The sequence below is a fragment of the Acanthopagrus latus genome, chromosome 20 (assembly GCF_904848185.1).
Source record: "Acanthopagrus latus isolate v.2019 chromosome 20, fAcaLat1.1, whole genome shotgun sequence".
In the NCBI taxonomy this organism is placed as follows: Eukaryota; Metazoa; Chordata; class Actinopteri; order Spariformes; family Sparidae; genus Acanthopagrus; species Acanthopagrus latus.
This window is the reverse complement of record NC_051058.1, coordinates 13734893-13754491: the sequence shown is the minus strand read 5'-3', so window position 1 is coordinate 13754491 and position 19599 is coordinate 13734893. Positions and strand designations below refer to the sequence as shown.

General features: G+C 41.8%; 2 protein-coding genes across 3 annotated transcripts; one reads left to right on the top strand and one right to left on the bottom strand.

Annotated features, from left to right (window-relative positions):
* Positions 1-621: 621 nt before the first annotated feature.
* becn1 (beclin 1, autophagy related) lies at positions 622-6428 on the top strand. The gene is made up of 12 exons (XM_037080672.1): positions 622-764; positions 969-1097; positions 1199-1263; positions 1952-2010; positions 2322-2412; positions 2507-2643; positions 2767-2961; positions 3056-3202; positions 3372-3521; positions 3903-3963; positions 4063-4205; positions 5447-6428. Exons 2-12 carry the CDS (start codon positions 971-973, stop codon positions 5613-5615), a joined length of 1344 nt encoding a protein of 447 aa, XP_036936567.1. The 5' UTR covers positions 622-764; positions 969-970; the 3' UTR covers positions 5616-6428.
* Positions 6429-6789: 361 nt separating this feature from the next.
* LOC119009415 (serine/threonine-protein kinase tousled-like 2) lies at positions 6790-18984 on the bottom strand. Of its 2 annotated transcripts, XM_037080667.1 has the most exons (21): positions 18377-18984; positions 16788-16882; positions 15316-15387; positions 14451-14523; positions 14196-14233; positions 13916-14008; positions 12320-12427; positions 11800-11892; positions 11259-11369; positions 10995-11131; positions 10752-10904; positions 10449-10515; positions 10211-10308; positions 10027-10108; positions 9814-9905; positions 9567-9656; positions 9262-9431; positions 9033-9171; positions 8737-8848; positions 8542-8649; positions 6790-7824 (listed from the first exon to the last, which is right to left on the bottom strand). In XM_037080667.1, exons 2-21 carry the CDS (start codon positions 16878-16880, stop codon positions 7648-7650), a joined length of 2106 nt encoding a protein of 701 aa, XP_036936562.1. In that variant the 5' UTR covers positions 16881-16882; positions 18377-18984; the 3' UTR covers positions 6790-7647. The 2 variants fall into 2 exon arrangements, with proteins under 2 accessions (XP_036936562.1, XP_036936563.1); XM_037080668.1 differs by lacking the exon at positions 13916-14008 and having other exon boundaries at positions 18377-18978.
* Between the last annotated feature and the right edge of the window lie 615 nt (positions 18985-19599).

Below are 19599 nucleotides of genomic sequence, written 5' to 3'. Positions count from 1 at the left end.
CGCCCCCTGCAGGCCGGTCGTCTTTACACAACCTGTACATTTACACCATTTGTTTCACTTTATTGTTTATTTGTAAAACAGTGTAGGTGTTTTGTCATTTTGCAAGTTATTCATTTATGGAGGCATCGATGTAAATGTATAGCAACTGCCGTTAAAATTAAATCTAATGGTTCATAGGCAACCAACGTTTTATCAGCCTGTGGATTTTAGCTTGTGTATTGTGCAGAAATGCTTGAAAAGAAGTGCATATTCTGTATGTAAAAACAGAACTGTGGCAAAGTACTGCGAAATTTGTAAGACAATATTGAATGTTTTCAGGTTAAGAGTGCCCATTACATTCAGTTTGTTTGATATTGATTACCAACCAGGGGAACACAAGGTCTGATGTGTCCATATTATCCAGGTAAATTCAGACATTTGTATGCTGTGTATTAAAATGTGACCTGTGAGATTCTGTGACATTAGAAGATTAACAGACAGATTTTTAAAAGTAAGGACAATTGAAAGTATTGACCAAAAATTGTCAGGTGAAGTAAGAAACTACCTGTGCAGTGTGCTAACAAAATGTTTCCTATTATAAGTTTCCCATGTGACGTTTACACTTTGTCTGACGTCACATCCGGCGTAAACAACAATACGGAAGTGGGAAAATAAATCCCGAGGTGCAAAAATGGAGCAGTCACGCTAAATATATTGGACGTGATTTCTTACCGTCGTGCACAAGTCAGGATTATTATGCAATAGTTTCAACTTCACAAGCGACAGTGAGTCCATGTTATGTTTATTAACCGTCACTGTATGTTAAGATAGCGGTAAAGCTAATGTTAACGAACTGTCTAGCTAGCCATGTAGCTAGCGAGCTAGACTGTGTAGCGTTAACTTCTACTACACTTTTGAAAATACTACTAAGCTGTCAGTGTTAATAACTTATATAATATCAATGCCTTTACGTGTCCTCTTGTAACTAGCGATGGAGGGCTCCAAGTCGTCGAGCACAACCATGCAGGTCAGCTTCGTGTGTCAGCGGTGCTGTCAGCCGCTCAAACTGGACACGTCCTTCAATGTGCTCGACCGGGTCACAATCCACGAACTCATCGGTATGTATCCACACCTGTAAAAGGAGATTTAGTCTGTTGGCCTCTCACACTGCTTCATCACTCGTGTTTTGACCCCTGTGTGACCCTCTGTCTCTCCTCAGCTCCGTTAGTCACAGTGACCCCCAGTAAACAGGCTGACAGCTCTGAGGGGGAGACAGCACCAGAGGTAGGTACAGCAGACAACATGCAGTACATCTGAAGATGTGACTGTCTGTGCAGGACGCACAAGACACGTACACTTAATGTGACAGCAAATTACTGGAATTCATATGGATAGTTGTAATGTGCAACAACTGACACCGTCAAACCATTGTCCTTGTTCACTATATCCAATACATTGTGTTTCTTTGTGTATGACAAACCCTTGATTCCCCGGTCCCAAATTTTAGACTGGTGACATTTAGATAAAGTTACTTCAACTGCATTAAAGGTGCACTGTGTAGTTTTGGGGAAGAAATTTGAATCAGACGTGAAAGGTCCTCATAGACTGATTTGTTTCTATGCCTAAACATAAACAAACAAACAGACCAACCTTAAAGGACAACACTGTTTCATATTGTTTGACTTTTATATGTAGCAGACCCTGCCACCTTTCTAGCTTCAAAACGTGCTCTTGGAACCTTATTTTCCTCTAAGGACAGCTTGACTAAGAGGACTGAAGAAATCAGAAAATATTTACAGAATATTTAAAGAAGCTGAAATCAGAAAATTTGAAGTTTTTAACAGTTTTTTCTTTTTAACTCCATGTTTCTGTATTGTGTTTCTGTTGTGAAAACTTCACTGTTATCTGCAAGACTTTTAGAAGAAACAACAAGCATACTCGAGACTAAGATTGACAGTTATTTTCCTTCCAGGAGACATTTGTAGAAAACAAGCAAGACGGAGTGTCAAGAAAGTACATCCCCCCTGCACGGTGAGCAATCTTGTGTTTTTATTCAGGAAATGGAATAGAATACAATTATTCCATCTTGTGAAGGGCTCTTTCTCATTGCATAGGTGAAATCTAGTCTTGATAAAAAAAACATTTGAAATGCCAGTTTACTTTAAAAACAATCAAAAGCACTCTGTGGGCAAAAATTAAAATGCCTGTATTTTACATGGCATTATATATCAGCATAGACAATATTTCCCCCTGTGCAGTGAGGCCGTCTCAGGATGGAATAAGCAGTATAATAAGTATAAGTATGGACAAAGTTGACTGAACTGCTGATTCTTTGCCTGCAGGATGATGTCCACAGAGAGCGCCAACAGCTTCACGCTGATTGGAGAAGCATCAGATGGGGGCACAATGGAAAATCTAAGTCGTAGGCTTAAGGTAAAGTCTCTGAACTGTAATGTTCTTATCTGACAGTGTGGTAGTGATGTGACCATACCAAGTGACAGTTATGCCTCTGATCCCACCCCATCAGGTGACCAGCGACCTGTTTGACATCATGTCAGGCCAGACGGATGTGGACCACCCACTGTGTGAAGAATGTACTGACACCCTGCTGGACCACCTGGACACCCAGCTGAATATCACAGAGAACGAGTGCCAGAATTACAAGTGAGTTAAAATGTGTCAGATTTCCATCAAAAAGATTTATGAGAGACAAAAAATACTGTAACTTGGTTTGGTTAAAGCCAAATAAAATGAGTATGCCTGTAATAACATATGCTGTATTTTCAGGCAGTGTCTGGAGCTGCTGTCACACCTGCAGGTGGAGGAAGAGGAGACCCTGTTGGCAGAGCTGCAGCAGCTGAAGGAGGAGGAGGAGGCTCTGGTCCAGGAGCTGGAGGCTGTGGAGGAACAGAGGGCTGCTGTGGCCCAGGACCTGACCCAGAGCAGGGTCCATTCTCAGCAGCTGGACACAGAGGAGCTACAGTGAGTGAGCCGAGAGTAAACAGATAATACTGCCGTATACTGAATGAAACGGAAGCTAACAGCTCCATTTCCTTCCACTGTTTTGTGCTAAAAGGTACCAAAAAGAGTACAGCGAGTTTAAGCGGCAACAGCTGGAGCTTGACGATGAGCTGAAGAGTGTCGACAACCAGATGCGTTACTGCCAGATTCAGCTGGATCGCCTGAAGAAGACCAACGTGTTCAACGCCACATTTCACATTTGGTACAAGCCCATTCTCACAAAGAATTGTTGTTGTGCATTTTAAGAGAAAATCATTTGTTTTCTGTCAGCCAATCAAGCGTGACTTAGCAACTACTTGATCGAGGCCTCCGGGACAAAAAGTAATCAATGCCTTATTGACTGAGACTCTGAATTGTTTGTTTGTGCTCAGGCACAGCGGCCAGTTCGGTACCATCAACAACTTCCGACTCGGCCGACTCCCGAGCGTCCCGGTGGAGTGGAATGAGATCAACGCAGCCTGGGGGCAGACGGTGCTGCTGCTGCACGCTCTGGCCAACAAGATGGGGCTGCGCTTCCAGAGGTACACACACACACACACACAGTTGAATCTTTTAAACAATTAATATTAAATCAGAAGAAAATGTATGTCATCTTTAATTTGTATTTTGTACTCTTACACATGTAAAGCCTCCTTCTAATAAGTGCTGTTTTCAGTCTGTTTACCAGGATTGTATTTGTTCCTTTGCTCTTCACCACATTTTTTTTGTTATGTACATTCAATTATTCAGTGTTATTGCATGTTAGTACATTATCTTGATTTACATTCTGTTTGTTGTTTTTGTTTGTTTGTTGCTTCATTTTACCCTCATTGCCCAGAATTTACATCTGCAGTCTCTGGGCAACAGATAACATAATAATAGATAAGATCTCTGTTCTGAAAATGAGTTGCTTCTCTCTACAGATATCGTCTTGTCCCGTATGGAAACCACTCGTACTTAGAGTCCCTGACAGACAAGTCTAAGGTAATACATGCAGTATTCTCACAGCCAGCTCTCCTGTCACCATTTCATTTCCTCAAGGCTCCAATCCTGCCCTTTCTCTGTGTCTCATTGTTTGTCCAGGAGCTTCCTCTCTACTGCTCAGGAGGCCTGAGGTTCTTCTGGGACAATAAATTCGACCACGCCATGGTGGCCTTCCTGGACTGTGTCCAGCAGTTCAAAGAGGAGGTGGAAAAAGGAGACACTGGCTTCTGCCTTCCATATAGGTCAGATACCTGCAGAGCAGCACAATGTGAACATTTGTCCTCATTCTCAGTAACCAGGGCTACACTGCAGCCATTTAAGATGAAGCTGTAAATATTCATGAAGTTTAAATGCAAATTTTAAACAATTATCTTCCCTCAGTCCTGAGGGGCTGGGGAATTGACTGCCATGATTATGCTATTGAGGCAAATAAAGGACATTTGGGAAAGCTTTGGCTTTATAACCCTTTAAATTATTAAAACATGGCTGCCAGTACAACTTTTACTAATGCACTTGCTGTAATCAGCCTTATAAAGGTCACTGTGCCTTCACTGGTGACAGCACAACCTTACTCTTTAGTGTGTCCAACAAAGTTAATGTTGAGTTTCATATGGCACAATAATATTACATTTGACTTTGCTAATAGCACGTATAGCCAGTTAAACCGTCTTACATGGTACATATTACAGACCTTAAGGCTTGACATACTAACCATATCAATTCAGTTTAATTTTGGTGCACCTGAGTCTGGAACAAAATACAGCCTATTTAATTATCTAAATGTATCTATTTAATCATCTGCCATGATAGCCACATTTTATCTGCTGTAAAACAACCATTGTGCATTTTTTCACCAGCCAATTGTAGGACGTTCATTTCTTTGTCTATATAGCTCCTAGTTATTTAGTTTTTTCTCCGTCCTGTTTTCACCCCTCAATGATCTATCGAGTATAAATGGAGGTTGGTTGATTGGTTATATATAGGTGTCGGTTTGAGGGATATCTGAAATAGATGGCTGACATAAAAGTTTGGCCACACTGCTCACTCAAGCAGCAGTGTTATTAGTTCTGCAGGGTCTCATGCCGGCTAAGATGTATTGCATAAACAATAAAAAGGGGCTGATGCCGGATCTAACAAAGCTGTAAACCAGACTGAGAGAAAATGAGAAAACCTGAAGGAACAGTTCTTACTTAAAAAAAATGAAAATTCAGTCATTATCTCCTGTCATAGCCCAGCTCAAAGTCTGTGATAAAGGTGAGAGACCAGACAAGTTTGCAACAAAGCAAAACGTATTTACTGAAAACATAAATCAACCAATGAGACTCAATCAAACAGAAGAAAAAACACTGCCATTGGTCGGGCAGAGGGTGTTGGCACGTACACCACATGCCTACTATCTATATGAAGTGCCAGATGAAAATATTGATACCAGTACATCCATGAGGCCTTATATACTGACTGTAATCATTGTTTTGTTCTTCAGGATGGACGTGGAGAAGGGTAAGATCGAGGACACAGGCGGCAGCGGCGGCTCCTACTCCATCAAAACCCAGTTCAACTCTGAGGAGCAGTGGACCAAGGCGCTCAAGTTCATGCTCACCAACCTGAAGTGGGGACTCGCCTGGGTCACCTCACAGTTCTACAACAGATAAACCCCTCCAGACGATTGTTGTATTGAGTTCCGCAAAGTCATTCGCCCCTCCGATAAATGGATTTTCGGACTCTCGGCCAAAGGAAAAATAAATGGTTCTGTCGGCACCATTTTCAAAGTGTTTTTTAGGATTTCCAGTACAAAAAAAAAAAAAGAAGCATGGAGCAAGTCTAGATCTTCAGTGCAGATGGTGTGTTTTTACATGTTGCATCATAGAGGGGGCAATTTGTTTCTATTTTGCTGCAAAGTGGAAATTACCAGTTGTGGGCCCAGAAGCACTGAAGACAGGCGCAGGTTGGCATCAGAGCCATCAGGATAAGATAACCATGCGCGTCTTTTAGCACCTTTTTATCATCTGCTTCGCTAATTAACATGTGGTTTCTTTTCTGAAGAGCTGATATCGCATTAAGACAATTTCACGTGTCCTCAGACTAGAATGTAACTTGAAAGAAATCTTTCGCCAAATTCACCTCTAACCACTTTATGGAGTTCAAGGTGTCCTCGCTGTCCTGCTGCGCTGCACCTTTTGAAATCACTGTGAGAGAAAGTTTTTTTTCTGTCCCAGTTAAAGAAGCTGTAAGAGTATGATGTCATAGTCCAGTTCAAGGTAGGGTTTTTAATAGTCTCACAATTTAGTATAAAACAGGAGTGTGTCAGTATTTCTGCAGTCATCACATTTGCCACTTACTTTACAGGTAAACCGTTGTATTTAGATGCACTGACAGCTTCTTTAAGTTCACACTCTGCACCATTGTATGAATTCTGTTTTAAATAATGATACTTTTAATAAACATTTCATGCTGTGAAAAAACTATGCCTGATGTGAAGGCTTTCTTATAAATGACATGCTTTTTTTGTTGACATGTGTATCAAAACATTGCAACACATTAAAGGATAAGTTCAACCCCTAAAATTTAAATTCAGTTATTATCTACCCACCTTTGTGCTGATGGAAAGTCAGGTGAATTTCAGGAGCTTCTTGGCAAAACAACATTGGAAAATGTTCACTTTTGGGTGAACTTGTTCTTTAATGCACTGTTTCATTTAGATGTTACCCGTCTCCAACACACGTCATCATGCTCCACTGAAGGCCTAACAACGACCCATGCCTGCTTTTACAATGAATCTATATTAGCTACCCTCTGGTTTTCCCAAATCAAAACAAACACAACATGTTAACCAAATGTAATTTTTAATGATTTCATAATTATCTCAGTTCAATTTTTAACTCTCATCACAACACTCACAGTCAGCCCCCCTGTAAGGTTCACAAAAACATTAGAGGGGATACATTTCTTGGAAAAATATGGACTTAACAATTAAAATAATAAGCTGACTTCCAGTTATCCAGAAAATATTTAAAATAGGTCAAAACCAGTTACTCTTTCCCACAATCAGCCCTCTTCAGTTTCACCTTCTGAACCTCCATGTCAACAAGGCAGGCCTTGAACTTTGGTCATCAGTCATTCCTTATCACTTGTAGGAGCCCTTCCTTAAAGTCCCAGGTTCAAACCTATAGGGATACATATGTGAAAATGACCACTGTAGTTCTGAAAAATAGTTTAATAGATGATACATTTCAAGCTGGATGCGATGACGTTTTTCATTAATGCTTCTTCTTCTAAACCGTCCACAGAGCACAGGCAAGGTGATCTTCCACAGGTGGCATATCTCTCCGCCTGTCAGTTGTGCAATTTTTCGGGTGCTTTTACTATTGTAGAGAGCCCCTTTTTGAAATGAGCCAAAGTTTGTTGTGTTAGTGCATGCATATGGGCAGATCTTTGGGTTCTACAGAGCCCACAGCCAGAGAACGGCCCTTCATGTTTTACCACTCGGACAATGGTGGTGGGCGCAACTACATCACCACATCATCCACCATTTTGGTTCCATTCACACTCTAAGTTATCCCTATATCCCATCATGCTCTCTGCTCTTGAGAGAGAGCAAAGGAGGAGTTTCATCAAGTGTGTAACGTCTCCGCGTGGCTTTGTCCTCACTGGGGGATTTTTCTTATAGGATTCTTTCGGCTTGCTTCAGTCGGAGGCACTGCTGCTGTAGCAGCTGGAGGTGGAGGGGAGAGGAGGTGCCATGGGTGTGCTGTTGCTGCCCAGGGCTTTACGGATATGGGGCATGAGGAAGGGGTCGTTAGCCAGCTGCAGAACATCCACACGGTCCTCCTTGTGATAAGCCAGGCAACGTCGAATGAAGGCCTATGGAAGGGAAGAAGGGACTCATTATTCCCAAAGCAAACTTTGCTTCTTTCTTTCTGCTGATAGTGTTTTTTCTTCACACTTTTTGCACAACAAAATGTCATGTCTCTACGCTCATTACAAATGAGACAAATTCCTTCCAAAGACCAAAAATCTAAAAGGGACAGTTCACCCCCCAATCAAATGTACATGTTCTTCTTGGTCTGAGTCACCAAGTTTTTGAATTTAGGCCAAAGTTTTCATGTAGGAACTATTTTCTTTGCATGTCACTGTGCTAAAAGAGGCGTGCATCTACTCATATTTACATCCAGTGTCATGAGCACGAACCTCTTGTAGGAGACATGGCTGTTGAGTTTTTCAAATGTAATTTATGGCATTTTGAGCGCAACAAGCTGAGTGCCATCATTCATTATATTCAAGAGTTGGCAAATAATTACATTTACTCTAAAACTCCCACCAAAGTAATCTACATGGATAAACAACACTACAGGTCATAGGAAATGTGTGAGTTTTCTATTTCGGGGTGAACTGTCCCTTTAAATCTAAACTTCCTATAGGTTTACAATCAAGAAGGATTCTTTACTGTTGTGTTCGAGCCCGACATCCTGTTTGAGCAGGAATTATATCACGTTCAGAGCTAAATGTTTAAACTCATCGGGCCTTTGTTGGAACCAGAGTAGTGAGATTATAGCTGTTAAAGAGAAGTGACTACCACACCTTTGCTTCTGTGGTGACCACAGGTTTCGGGGGAAACTGCACCTCAGTGGCTTTTAATATGGTGTTTTCTTGAAGGATATCCTGCTGGGACTGGTTATGACCGAACGGCTGGAGGTGGACAAACAAAGGGAGGCGGTTAACAGACTGATTACTCTAATTTTTTTTTCAAATATAACAACAAAATTTAACAGTTACCTTGCGTCCATATAAGCACTGGTAGAAGATGACTCCTACTGACCAAACATCCACCTTGTTGGATATTTTGGGGGGCTCTTTGCCCACCACAAAGCACTCAGGAGGCAGGTACCTGTAAGCCACATGATCACAACCTAAGATTTAAATGAGTTTCCCTCAGCAAGTTCCCTTTGCACTGCACACAATTTACTGAATATAGCAGGGATGTGATTCCTATCAAAAGTCAACACCCCAGCCACAAATGTGTGAAGTCATAGGTGTTGCTTAAATGTGTCTGTGAAAATGTGTCTGTGTACCAGTAGGTCCCCGCTCCCTGTGAGGTCAGCTCGATGCCATCTGCAGAGCTGTAGCTGTCATCATCCATGATCTTGGACAGGCCGAAGTCGGTGATCCTTATCTCTCCACAGGCTGTGCCGTTAACCAACAAGATGTTTCCTAACACAGACATTATGTACCAGGTTCAGTGAAGTAGTTCCATTTTCACACACTGAGGGGGATTACAAAATGTTAAAACTGTAAGAATACCAGGCTTGAGGTCGTAGTGGATGATGGGTGGCCGAATCTGGTTGAGGTACTTGAGGGCATTGACGATCTGCATGACGATAGAGCGGCCCTCCTTCTCGCTCATCAGCTTATTCTGCTTCAAGTAGAAGTCCAGATCATTGCCTTCACAGTACTCCAGCACTGTGCAGAACCTGCCACAGGAAGCGCAGTACATCGTTGTTTGATACATTGTCACTGTAAAAATATATCATGTTTTGCCCTTAAATACATCTATCATAGTTGTAATGGTTCACCTTTCTGAGCTTTATGCAGAATGATTCACTTACGAGTCTGTGTCGATTGAGAAATAGTCGTAGAGTTTGACTATCCTCGGGTGGTCAAGTTCTTTGTGGATTCTGTACTCTCTACAGGCGTGTCTGAAGAGACATTAACAAATCACAAATTCAGATGGTTTCAAATGTCATTATAAGGTGAAACATTTTCATTAATGAAAGCAAGAAGGCCATTAGCAGCAGGCACAGTACAAAAAAAAGAAAAGAAAAAAAAGAAAAGAAAGAAAGGTTCAAGACTCACTTGTGGTAGTTTTGCTTCTTCTCCTCCCTCCAGTTCTTGTTGAGTTGATGGATTTTAATGGCCACATACCTCTGCTCTGTCAAATCAAAAGCCTGCAAAGGAAAAAACATCAACACACAAACACAGGTAAGTGAAGTGTCCTTGCTGCAAGTTTTTCAGAAAGACCCAGCACACTTTAAAGATCATGAAGTGGTACTTTAAGTCGATGCTTACCTTGAAAACTTCACTAAAGCCGCCTCTTCCAAGTAAATATAATAGCAGATATCGGTCGTTCAGTGTAGGGTGGTCTTTAAATCTAAAGAAGAAGACTTTCTTGAATCATGTTGTGAATATGTTTTAAAGTTTAAAATACACAACAGAACACATGTAAGGTATATTACATTGAGATGATACATACTGCGAGTTGTCCTCGTTGTGGATTCTCTTCAACTCCCGAATGTGCAGGTTTCTCACTCGCTCCAAGTGCTCAAGCTCTGACTGGATCTCTGCTTCTTCCTACACACAAACATCAATCTATAATCTGCCTCAAATCTTAATAAACAGGAACAACACTAGAACTAGGTTTCTTGGTGACTAGGTAGTAGCACGTTTCAAAATAAACGAGGAAAAAGGTGCTTTAAGAAGTGAATTGGTACCTTTTTTAGATGACCGATACGAAGTTTGAAAATCTCCTCTTGCTCATGATATTCTGCTAGTGACAACCTGTGTTAGACAAATAAGCAACAATTCTTAATTAACAACACAGTATAACCAGAAAACATGTAGTAAGCTACACACTTAATAAATATTAGATTAAATGATATAATGACAGGAACAAGTCAAGTCAAAGACTCTTTATGAAAGAAGTCAAACACCCCAGTATCACCAGGAAAATCTATCAGCAGTTACGAAATGACTGAGTGTGTGTGAAGTAATTGAGCCATTCTTTATAATCTTACGCTTCATTCTCCTGGCCATTGTTCCGGCTCTTGCGTCTGTTCTGTTCAAGGCTGGGTGGAGGCGTCTGGGCCATGGAGGGAGGTTTCCGCTTCCCCAGCAGCTTCCTCTGCCTCTCAATGTCCTCCCGCTGTGAGTTGACTCGCTCTTGCTGCCTAGAACATGTGAGAACCATCTATTGTCGGCATTCTCATACACACAACGGACAAAATGCAATACGTGTTTGTGCCTATACGTGTCCTCACTTGATGAGGTTCTGGAAGGCGTATCCGTCTGTCCACTGCTCGGTGAAGGAGGCTCCGTGCCGGACGGTGGTGAAGTGGCCCAGACGCAGCCGGTCCTGCATGCTTTTGTCCCTGCAGGCCATCTTCTCCTGCTTTGACTAGGAGAAAGGAGGAATCGACACAAAAAAACAGCTCAATTTTAACACTAAGGAGACTAAATCAACCATAATCAAAACCACTCAACTTGAGCACTTCACTCAAGTGCTCAACTGTATGTACACATACCTTCTCGATGAGCAGCTTCTTGCTCATGGTCACACACTTGTTAAGCCGCTCTTTGAAGCGCTCCAGCATCTTCTGCTGCTCATCCAGCTGCCGCCTCAAGTCACAGTTTGCCTGTCGAAACATACATCACCACTCTGACATCTAATACTTATTACAAGGAGGATTCGAGGCGGACATGATGCAACAAGTATCAGGGTGTCAGCTCGGTTTGCTGGCATTCACACCAAAAGTAAATCAAACAACAATGGCGTTTGAAAGTTAATGAGCACATAATTCATGACGAGCTGCCACCAGCCTGGAGCAGGTTAATTACTGCAGTTGTCTTGACAAGTGGGAGGACATTTGTCTCGTGTGTGAAGGGATTATTAGACATTTGTGAATGGACCTTACATCAACATTATGTGACATCCATCATCAATTTGTAAAAATGTTGTCAGAAATAATAACTTGTTTCCACTTTCCAACCGTGCTCTGAAGTTCTCTCAGATGTTTTCAAACGCCCCAAAGTACGTTTTATTGAGCCATTTTTGAGAAATCTTACCCTCAGCAGGTCATCTATCCTGCCTTCTTTCTTCTCCAGGTCAGAGTTCTTGTTTTTCTCCAGGGCCGTCAGTTTCAGCAGGGTCAGTTCTGACTGAGGAATGAGGGCAAACATAAACAACAAGCCGGAGTTAACATCTCATCCCCCTCAAATGATGCAGACACCCCTCGGGCCAGTCAGTAACACACCATCGCTTTAAAAAGGTATCAAAATCAGTCGTTGGTGTCTTGGATTTTAGATGTGAATTTAAATGTTGACCTTTAACTAGCCCAATTAGTGTTATTTGCAATGATAGCTGATGAACTGTGGTGTGGGTGGCAGGGCCTTTCAGTCTGACCTTTAATTTAAGCACCCACATCTTGGCCAACTAGTGGCTTTTAAACAGCACAACAAAGTGCAAAGTTTTGTCTTCAGTAAAAGTTTGGACAGAACTGAATTTACGGTGGCTGAGGTAACACTTCTTCTAACCAGGAAAGGTTGGTGTTAAGTTGAGTTGCAGGTAGGTCTGTTAGTGAGTCACCTGGATGGCTTTGTGTGAGCAGGACTGCGTTAGGGCCGCCTTAACAGAGCTGCAAGATGACGAGTCTGTGTGGGCTGAGCCTGTGGATGAAGGACTGCCGTGCTGAAACTGAGAGACAGAAGAAGAGAAAGGCAGAAAGACACCGGAGCCAAAATATTAGGAATGTGTAATACAGACAGTGTAGAGAGATTATAAAACGGGTGAGAGGGATAAAAACAAGAGGAAGGAAAAGCAGCCATCATGGGGGAAATAATTAAAATTGTGAATTTGAGATGCATTCCAGCAAATTTGAAAGAGATACAGAAATATTAGCAATTCAAACAAATTGCATTAAATAGTTAATATTTCCAGAAAGATTTCAGGACAACAACAAAAAGTGATGACATGACCCGCGTGATTTGGAAATGACGGGCATTTACAATGTGCTGTATCTCTCCTTTTTAGTGAGTATCTTGTATTCCGTTGTCAGCAGGTTAACAGGAAATACTGTTTTTCAAACAAATGTGTCCATATATCTTTCACAATACAGGTCTGTCATAAACCAAAATCAACCCTGCTGTTTTCTGGCAGAAGTCTTGAGAAACTACTGCACATGCACAGCGACGCTAATAAGAGATCCATCAGAGGTAAAAACCACTGTCGATAACCACCAATAACATCTTCTTTATAGCAATAAATTGTGAAAGCAGTTAGGAAAAAAAAAATGCAACAGACAGTGTTTGCTCTTTCAGACACACAAACTCACAGGAGCCTCATTCACTTCAGTGGAGGGTTCAACTTAATTCATTAACGCTGGTAAAACAAAGTCTTATTCAGAAAGTGAGTTCTGAAAGACACACATTTCAATGAATCAAGAGTTAGATCTCACCTGATCCTGAAGTCAGAGGTATTGATCAACAACCCTGCACACCTCCCACACATCACCAGAAGTCGCTCATCATACCTTTAACTTGAGCTCTGCTGCTGTAGGAAGCTGTTCACATGCTGATTCTAAATTCAAAACACTGTCATCTACAACCACAATGAATCTGAAACTGCAGCCAGAAATTTCACACGTAGACATGGTCTTCCTGTTTTACATGCCAGCTCATTGTGTTATGACATCAGCCGCAGCTTCTCTGGCCAACAGTTAAATTCTATCCTGCACTAGATCCATCCAGTTAATATATATCACACGTTCAGCTGTTCTGCCAGAAATAACAACTAACAAACACTGTCATTTGCTCCATTTTTTTCTTGTTCCAATTTCCATTAAAGGGAAAACATTTGTTTTGGATAAATCTTATAAACTCACTCGAAGGAATGTTTTGTTAGTTCTGCTGGTCAAATGGATCCAGACAAACCACAGACATGTCTATTAGCCCTGAAACGGATTAGACTTTGGTAAAAAGAAATAAATTGTAGCGAGACATGCCCCACCAAGCCTTTCCAATTAAGAGGAAATTGATGCTAAAGGAAAACAGACAAAGACCCACATATCCAACAGATGGATTTGACTCTGGCTAAAGATTAAACAGCTGGTAAACCAACAGTGAAACAACTGAGGAAAGAGAGACAAAGTGGGAGAGAGCTATGGAGATGGATGCTGGTGCTCACCAGAGGATTAGACAGTGAGTGCTGTGGAGAGGAGCGCACCAGCATGGGGATGCCCCGGGCAGGACTGGTGCCAGAGCCACTGCTACCAGCAAACTGGCCACAGGGCAAGTTGACAAGAGTGTATAAACAAAGACAGAAAAGAAAGAGGACAGAGCTGTTATTCAGTAGGAATTTGATGAAGGACCATACCAGCACAGTTGGAACATGAGGGTGAGGACATCACACCAAAGTTTGAGAGTGAGAGTGGCAAGAATGCAATAGTCGGTCATTTTTTACTCACCTCAAAATAATCACTTATTTTGTGCCCTCTTCCTTTTCCTACAAAAACAGGACAAGAAGTATAAGAACAAAGAAAACCCACTTAACTGATACTTCACTTTGTTCTAAAACATATACATTTAATCTAATAAAAAGAATAGCTAACACAAAATGCCATTAAGTATATTAAATGCACTTCAAATTGCACTTTTACATTTAGAACCAAAAGGAGAGCAGTGACTAAAGTGAAACCCAGAACAGTTGAGCCTGGATTTACCCTGACTGTTGCTGTCATAGATGTCTCCTTTTCTCTTCCTGCTTCTCTGGTCGCTGGCCTTCTTCTCTGGTGTCTAACATGAACAGAAAACAAGCACAGATTAGATTTAAATTTGACTCCATCAAGCTTATTTCATTTACTGCATTAACATAATGGCAGAGAGGACTCAATTGACAAAATGAAGCCTTGCACCATTAATTCAAGAGGGTATAATTGCACTCCTTGCTAAACAGAAACGTTTTGACTACAGTGTAATCCGATTAATGGCAGCTTCTTTTATGTGTTCAGTATTTAGTGAACTATTTTTCTACACTAAACATTTAAAGCCAAGTGACCCAAGTGATCCAAAGTTTGTTTTCAGGTTATCAAATTTCTTTCCTTGTTGTTCCAACTCTTCTAAAATTGTGATAGAGGTAACATATTCTATTCCTCCTTTTGCCGAGAGTCCTTTACATCCACCCATGTTGGTCCCTGGACCCCAGTTTGAAAACCACTGCACCAGTCAGTGGGAACATGAATTAGATGAACGAATGAAGAGTGAGCATGCACCACTGTAAGAGGTAGGAGGTAGGAGGTAGGTTGTTCATGTTTGTTAGTGTTAGTGTTAGAGTCACTTGCTATTTTCAGCATGTGGTAAACAGGTTTGAGGTCGTCATTGTTTCACGTAAAGATGGGGATTTTGAACATAATACAAGCATATAGTAGAAGGAAGGGGGTGAAAAGGCGACTGGTGACAGGCTTTATACCGCCGGTCTACAGCCGGTAAGTCAGACCTCTTGACCACTTGTCAAATAATCAATAGGGATGCCACTGAAGGTCAGAAAGTGCAGACTTATTATTTTGATTGACTCTTTCTAGGACTAACCTCCAGTTCCTTGTCACTGAGTGATCCCGCGCTGCACAATGACTGGTTGGAAGATTCACTGTTGGCTGAACTCTGGAGAAAAAAAGAACACATTAGATCTGATTAATTAGTCATGTGCTTCTCTTGCAAGTAGAACTGGACATTTGACATGTAAAATATTTACATGACAATTTCTAGCAAAAACAGAGATAGATTTCCACATACATTTCCCATCTGACAGAGGATACTTATTGGCTTTCACCTTTAATAACCCACCTTTGTAGTAGCGTTTTTCCTTCTTAATGTCACTAAGATAAAAACTCTAAGCTAGGATGCTTCAGTGGAAGTATAATACACATCCACTTGTAAATCTGCAGATCTTCACTTCTCATCCACTTGGTAGAATCCCTCGTTGTCATTCATACTATTCATGGCCAGCTGCACAGCCTGATGAGGCTAAGACGAAACAGCAGGCTAATTGGAGCAGGAGGCTAATGCTTTTAAGGCCTGCTGGTTTTCTACTGCTCAAGGTCAAACATACAGCCAAGAAATGTTTAAATTTTACTCTTAACACGTACACGACACGTGTTCCTCATAATGTCTTCAATGGCACCTTAAATCTGGCCTCAAATCATCTGCAATCTAATACCACAGTGAGCAGGCCTTGCAGATCATTTCAGACCACACCATAGGCCGGAGCATGAATGAGAGTGACTGCTTTCTCAGGGGTTGCCATTTTCTCAAATGCGCACCCACACACACAGCAATACCCAGTTCAACAGCAGGGTTGCAGCATAGCACGCAGCTTCTGCTGTGAGCTTGAGCTGTGATGCCATTTCTGTGTCACTAGGCTCCACTGAAACAAAGAGCTGCTAGCCGGCTCCCATGTCAGCCAGGACAGAGCTGGTCTTGTTTTAGTTTTAGCTCAGGGAGGCAGGATCATTCCGCTGAGAAAAGCCCTGAACACAGAGCATCAGTCAATACTGGAAATAGAGAAGACTTCCAAGCTTCACTAAACTGAAGGACTAACGTGAGGGAGCTGACCGACTGCTCACGTTTGCATTCACACACAGACGACAGAGGGGGTTGTGGGATGTTTGTCTGCGGGAAAACTGGGAGCCAATCTTTTGTATCTCAAAAAAATAAAAAGGAATCCTCAGCTAGTTTTCCAAAAAACATTTCTCAAGAACAAAATACAAGTCAACTCTAAATACATCATAAAGTGTAGCATCTGCACAAACAATCTCTACTTGGGTTGCAGCAATATACCAATTCAAAAGTAACAGTCAGTGGTACTAAAGTTGAAGATTATCACACTGTGTACATTTGCTTATCTACAGTATTAAATTCTACTGTATGATTGTTAATAAAAAAAAAAAAATTCAAGTTTAGCCAAAATCTTCACTTCATCTATCACTGCAGCCCTACTGTACCCTTAGAAGTTGGTGATTGTAACCAACAACACATCCAGTAATATATTGAGAGATGCCAACCTTGGTCACACCCACTCCAGTGAAGCGAGCCTCGAGCAGTTCCTGCCTGCGTGGGTCCAGGCCTAAAGCCTGGCTATGAGGTCCTTCCATCATGCCTGAAAAGGAGATACGAACAGTGAATGTTGCTGGTTGGGTTACTGTCGTACAAGGGAAGACTGACACACGTGAAGGGGAAGGCAGAGGCACATTAGCTACCAATACCATGCATGTTAAGTATGAATTGGGTCCAGCTACATCTTCTTCTTATTTTCTTTAATATTTCACATTTTTAACTTAGTGCCTTGCGTTTCATTCTAACAGTGGAAGGCAAACGAAACCGCCTTGACTTCCTATGATCCTGTTAATCCTGAGGTTTGACCAGCAAAATCTAACGACTTTAACAGAGCTGCCTGGAAGTCTAATGTTGGATCAGCAAATTTGACAACCCCCGGTCCAAACCTGACACCAAGTAAACTCGGTTTGCTGAATGTTTGCTAGGTTGCTGCCCTTTCTAGAGAAAACCACTTCAGTTAAAAAAAAAACAAACAATCTCAATCTCATTCATTAGAAGAAAGCCAACAGGAAAGCTTTTGTCTTTTAAATCGGTCATTGAGAAATCCCCCAACCTGCGTTGCCTCTGAGCTGACAGGAGAAAATGGGCACCCAGCATGATTTTGCATCTTTCCAGGATACGTTTTGTGATCTACTTGCACTGATAGAGAAGCGGGGGTGGGGATTCTATAAGACCTTGGTGTTTATGTAGGCCATTGATGTCTATTCTTAATTGCACCAGTTAACTAAACTTCAGCTGCTGGTGCTGAAATGCTATGCAAATCAGATCACAGAAGCAAGTGAACCTGAATCTGGACATTACTCGTGATTGAGGTATTGCCCCACTGCATTACTAATTTAAGTCAGAGAGACATTTAGGCGGATGGACCAAGAATAATCCCTAATCAAATAAATGGTTATCATAAGCATCTGAAAGGGCAGGGCACCACTTCCTTTTGGCCATTGGTAACTCCTACCAAACAGGGTGCCTGTCAGCTAAAGCAATGATTCACGGTGATGACAGTCACTCCAAAACAAACATATAAACAAGCAAAAATCGATAATGGACATTTCAGTTTTACCAAGGCAGCAACGTTAATCATTTTGCCCAACAAGCCTGTCAAAACACTGCTGAACCACCTCTTAAGAATATGTAAGTTAGCTTCATCTGAACTGTAATATCAATCCATTAGACTCAACTCTATTTAAGTTAAACGATTTTTCAGCTCAGCGTCATTTCATGACAGTTTGTGGAACAACCGTTACGATGCTGACTGACAAGAAGGTGTTGACTAATGGCAAGCTCGGCTAATGCTAATTAGCTTTAGCAGATGCTAATATGCTTGTCAAAGTCTTGCGAACATTTTAAGGAAGAAAGGTGAAATGCTGTCATGAATTGCCAAGTTATTATGTATCAATTAACAGCATAAGTTTAAGCAGTGTTACTACTTTATAGGCTGTTACTGGTGACTGAGTGACAAGCTAACGCTACTAGCTAATGTCAAGTTACCTAGCATTCCCAGCTGGCTAACGGTACCACTGGCTGCGGTCGGACTCACCTGGAGAACCTTTCGCAGTTATCACAGTCACTCACACTCCTAGAAAAGGGTGTTGTCCGTCCATCCAGAGACAGCGAACTCCTTAACGACTCCCGGTCGCACACACCTCAAATGCAGTCGACTGAATCAAGTTATCCATTTACAAGTTATTTCAAATGCAAGGAAGACATTTGTTAGCTTAGCTAATGCTAGCTAAGGAGAGCGGTGCGGCTGGCTCCTGCCGGTGTCATCCGGACAGGAGGCCCTGATCCTCGGGGTTTCCTCGTCCGTCTCGGTGCCCCTGCACGGGCACAAACCTGGAGCTGTCAATGCACTGAAGCCTCTTTTACAAGTGTTGTCACATTTCTGCTTCACTCGGTCTTTTCTATTGTCATTATCGAGCGGTGTAACCTTTTACACCGCCAGGAGAAGTTCAGCCACCTTGTTAGAGTCCATTCTGTAACTGTTAATAAGAGATCATTACCCCCTGCAGCAAGGCCGCACAGGGCTCCAGGGAGAGCTTTATGTGATGCTTCCCATGCGCTTGTTTAACAGATAATGAAAGCTCCTCAGGTCAGAGCCACCAGAGACAGGCAGGGTACTGTAGGAGCTGGAGCCTGGCAGGGCCCCAGACCTCCAAGGGCTCCACAAGTCACAGGTCCACTGTGTGCCAGCTGTTTTTTCTTCCATTATATTTGGTCATTTGACTTTATTTTTTTAATTATGTGTTTGGGAGTTTTCACCACTAATTTAGGCTGCAACATAATCGTTATACATCTGTGGCCCTGTCTTCAAGGGCCACGAGATTAGGAAAGCTAATCATATCAGGTTAGTCTTCCAGTTTGGATGAGCACTTTCCAATCCAATTATATTAGATTGTGCATGTATGATAGATCCTGCATGGTTAAATGTAATCTTCAGTAAGCTCCAGCTCCCACACTGTTAACCTGAGGCCAAGTGTAATTCCAGTTTATTAAGGAGATCACTGGCAGCGATTGAATCTACAGTTCTGAGTTACCTGATTCCATTTTGACTCTACCACATTTTGGAAGCAAATATTACATTTATTCAATTAGTTTAGTTACTAAGTTTGTGGATTGAACGCTGTTACAGAGCCAAAGCAGCAGCACACCATTAAAGTTTGGGCACCCCTATCTTAAAGTGTGCCGTTCACCATGTAGTTAGTGTTAAATGGGTGTCAAGGCACGTACAGCTCTCATTTATCCAACCAACAAGAGCTCAAC

Bases quoted from the DNA above. Each gene is read 5' to 3' on its own strand.
- becn1 (XM_037080672.1), top strand. From the start codon at position 971: ATGGAGGGCTCCAAGTCGTCGAGCACAACCATGCAGGTCAGCTTCGTG. The intron at 1,098-1,198 runs GTATGTATCCAC...GTCTCTCCTCAG, and splicing joins CACAATCCACGAACTCATCG to CTCCGTTAGTCACAGTGACC. The intron at 4,206-5,446 runs GTCAGATACCTG...TTTGTTCTTCAG, and splicing joins GGCTTCTGCCTTCCATATAG to GATGGACGTGGAGAAGGGTA.
- LOC119009415 (XM_037080667.1), bottom strand. From the start codon at position 16,880: ATGATGGAAGGACCTCATAGCCAGGCTTTAGGCCTGGACCCACGCAGG. The intron at 11,132-11,258 runs GTATGTGTACAT...CCTTTCTCCTAG, and splicing joins AGAAGCTGCTCATCGAGAAG to TCAAAGCAGGAGAAGATGGC. The intron at 10,516-10,751 runs GTAAGATTATAA...TGTCTAACACAG, and splicing joins AATGGCCAGGAGAATGAAGC to GTTGTCACTAGCAGAATATC.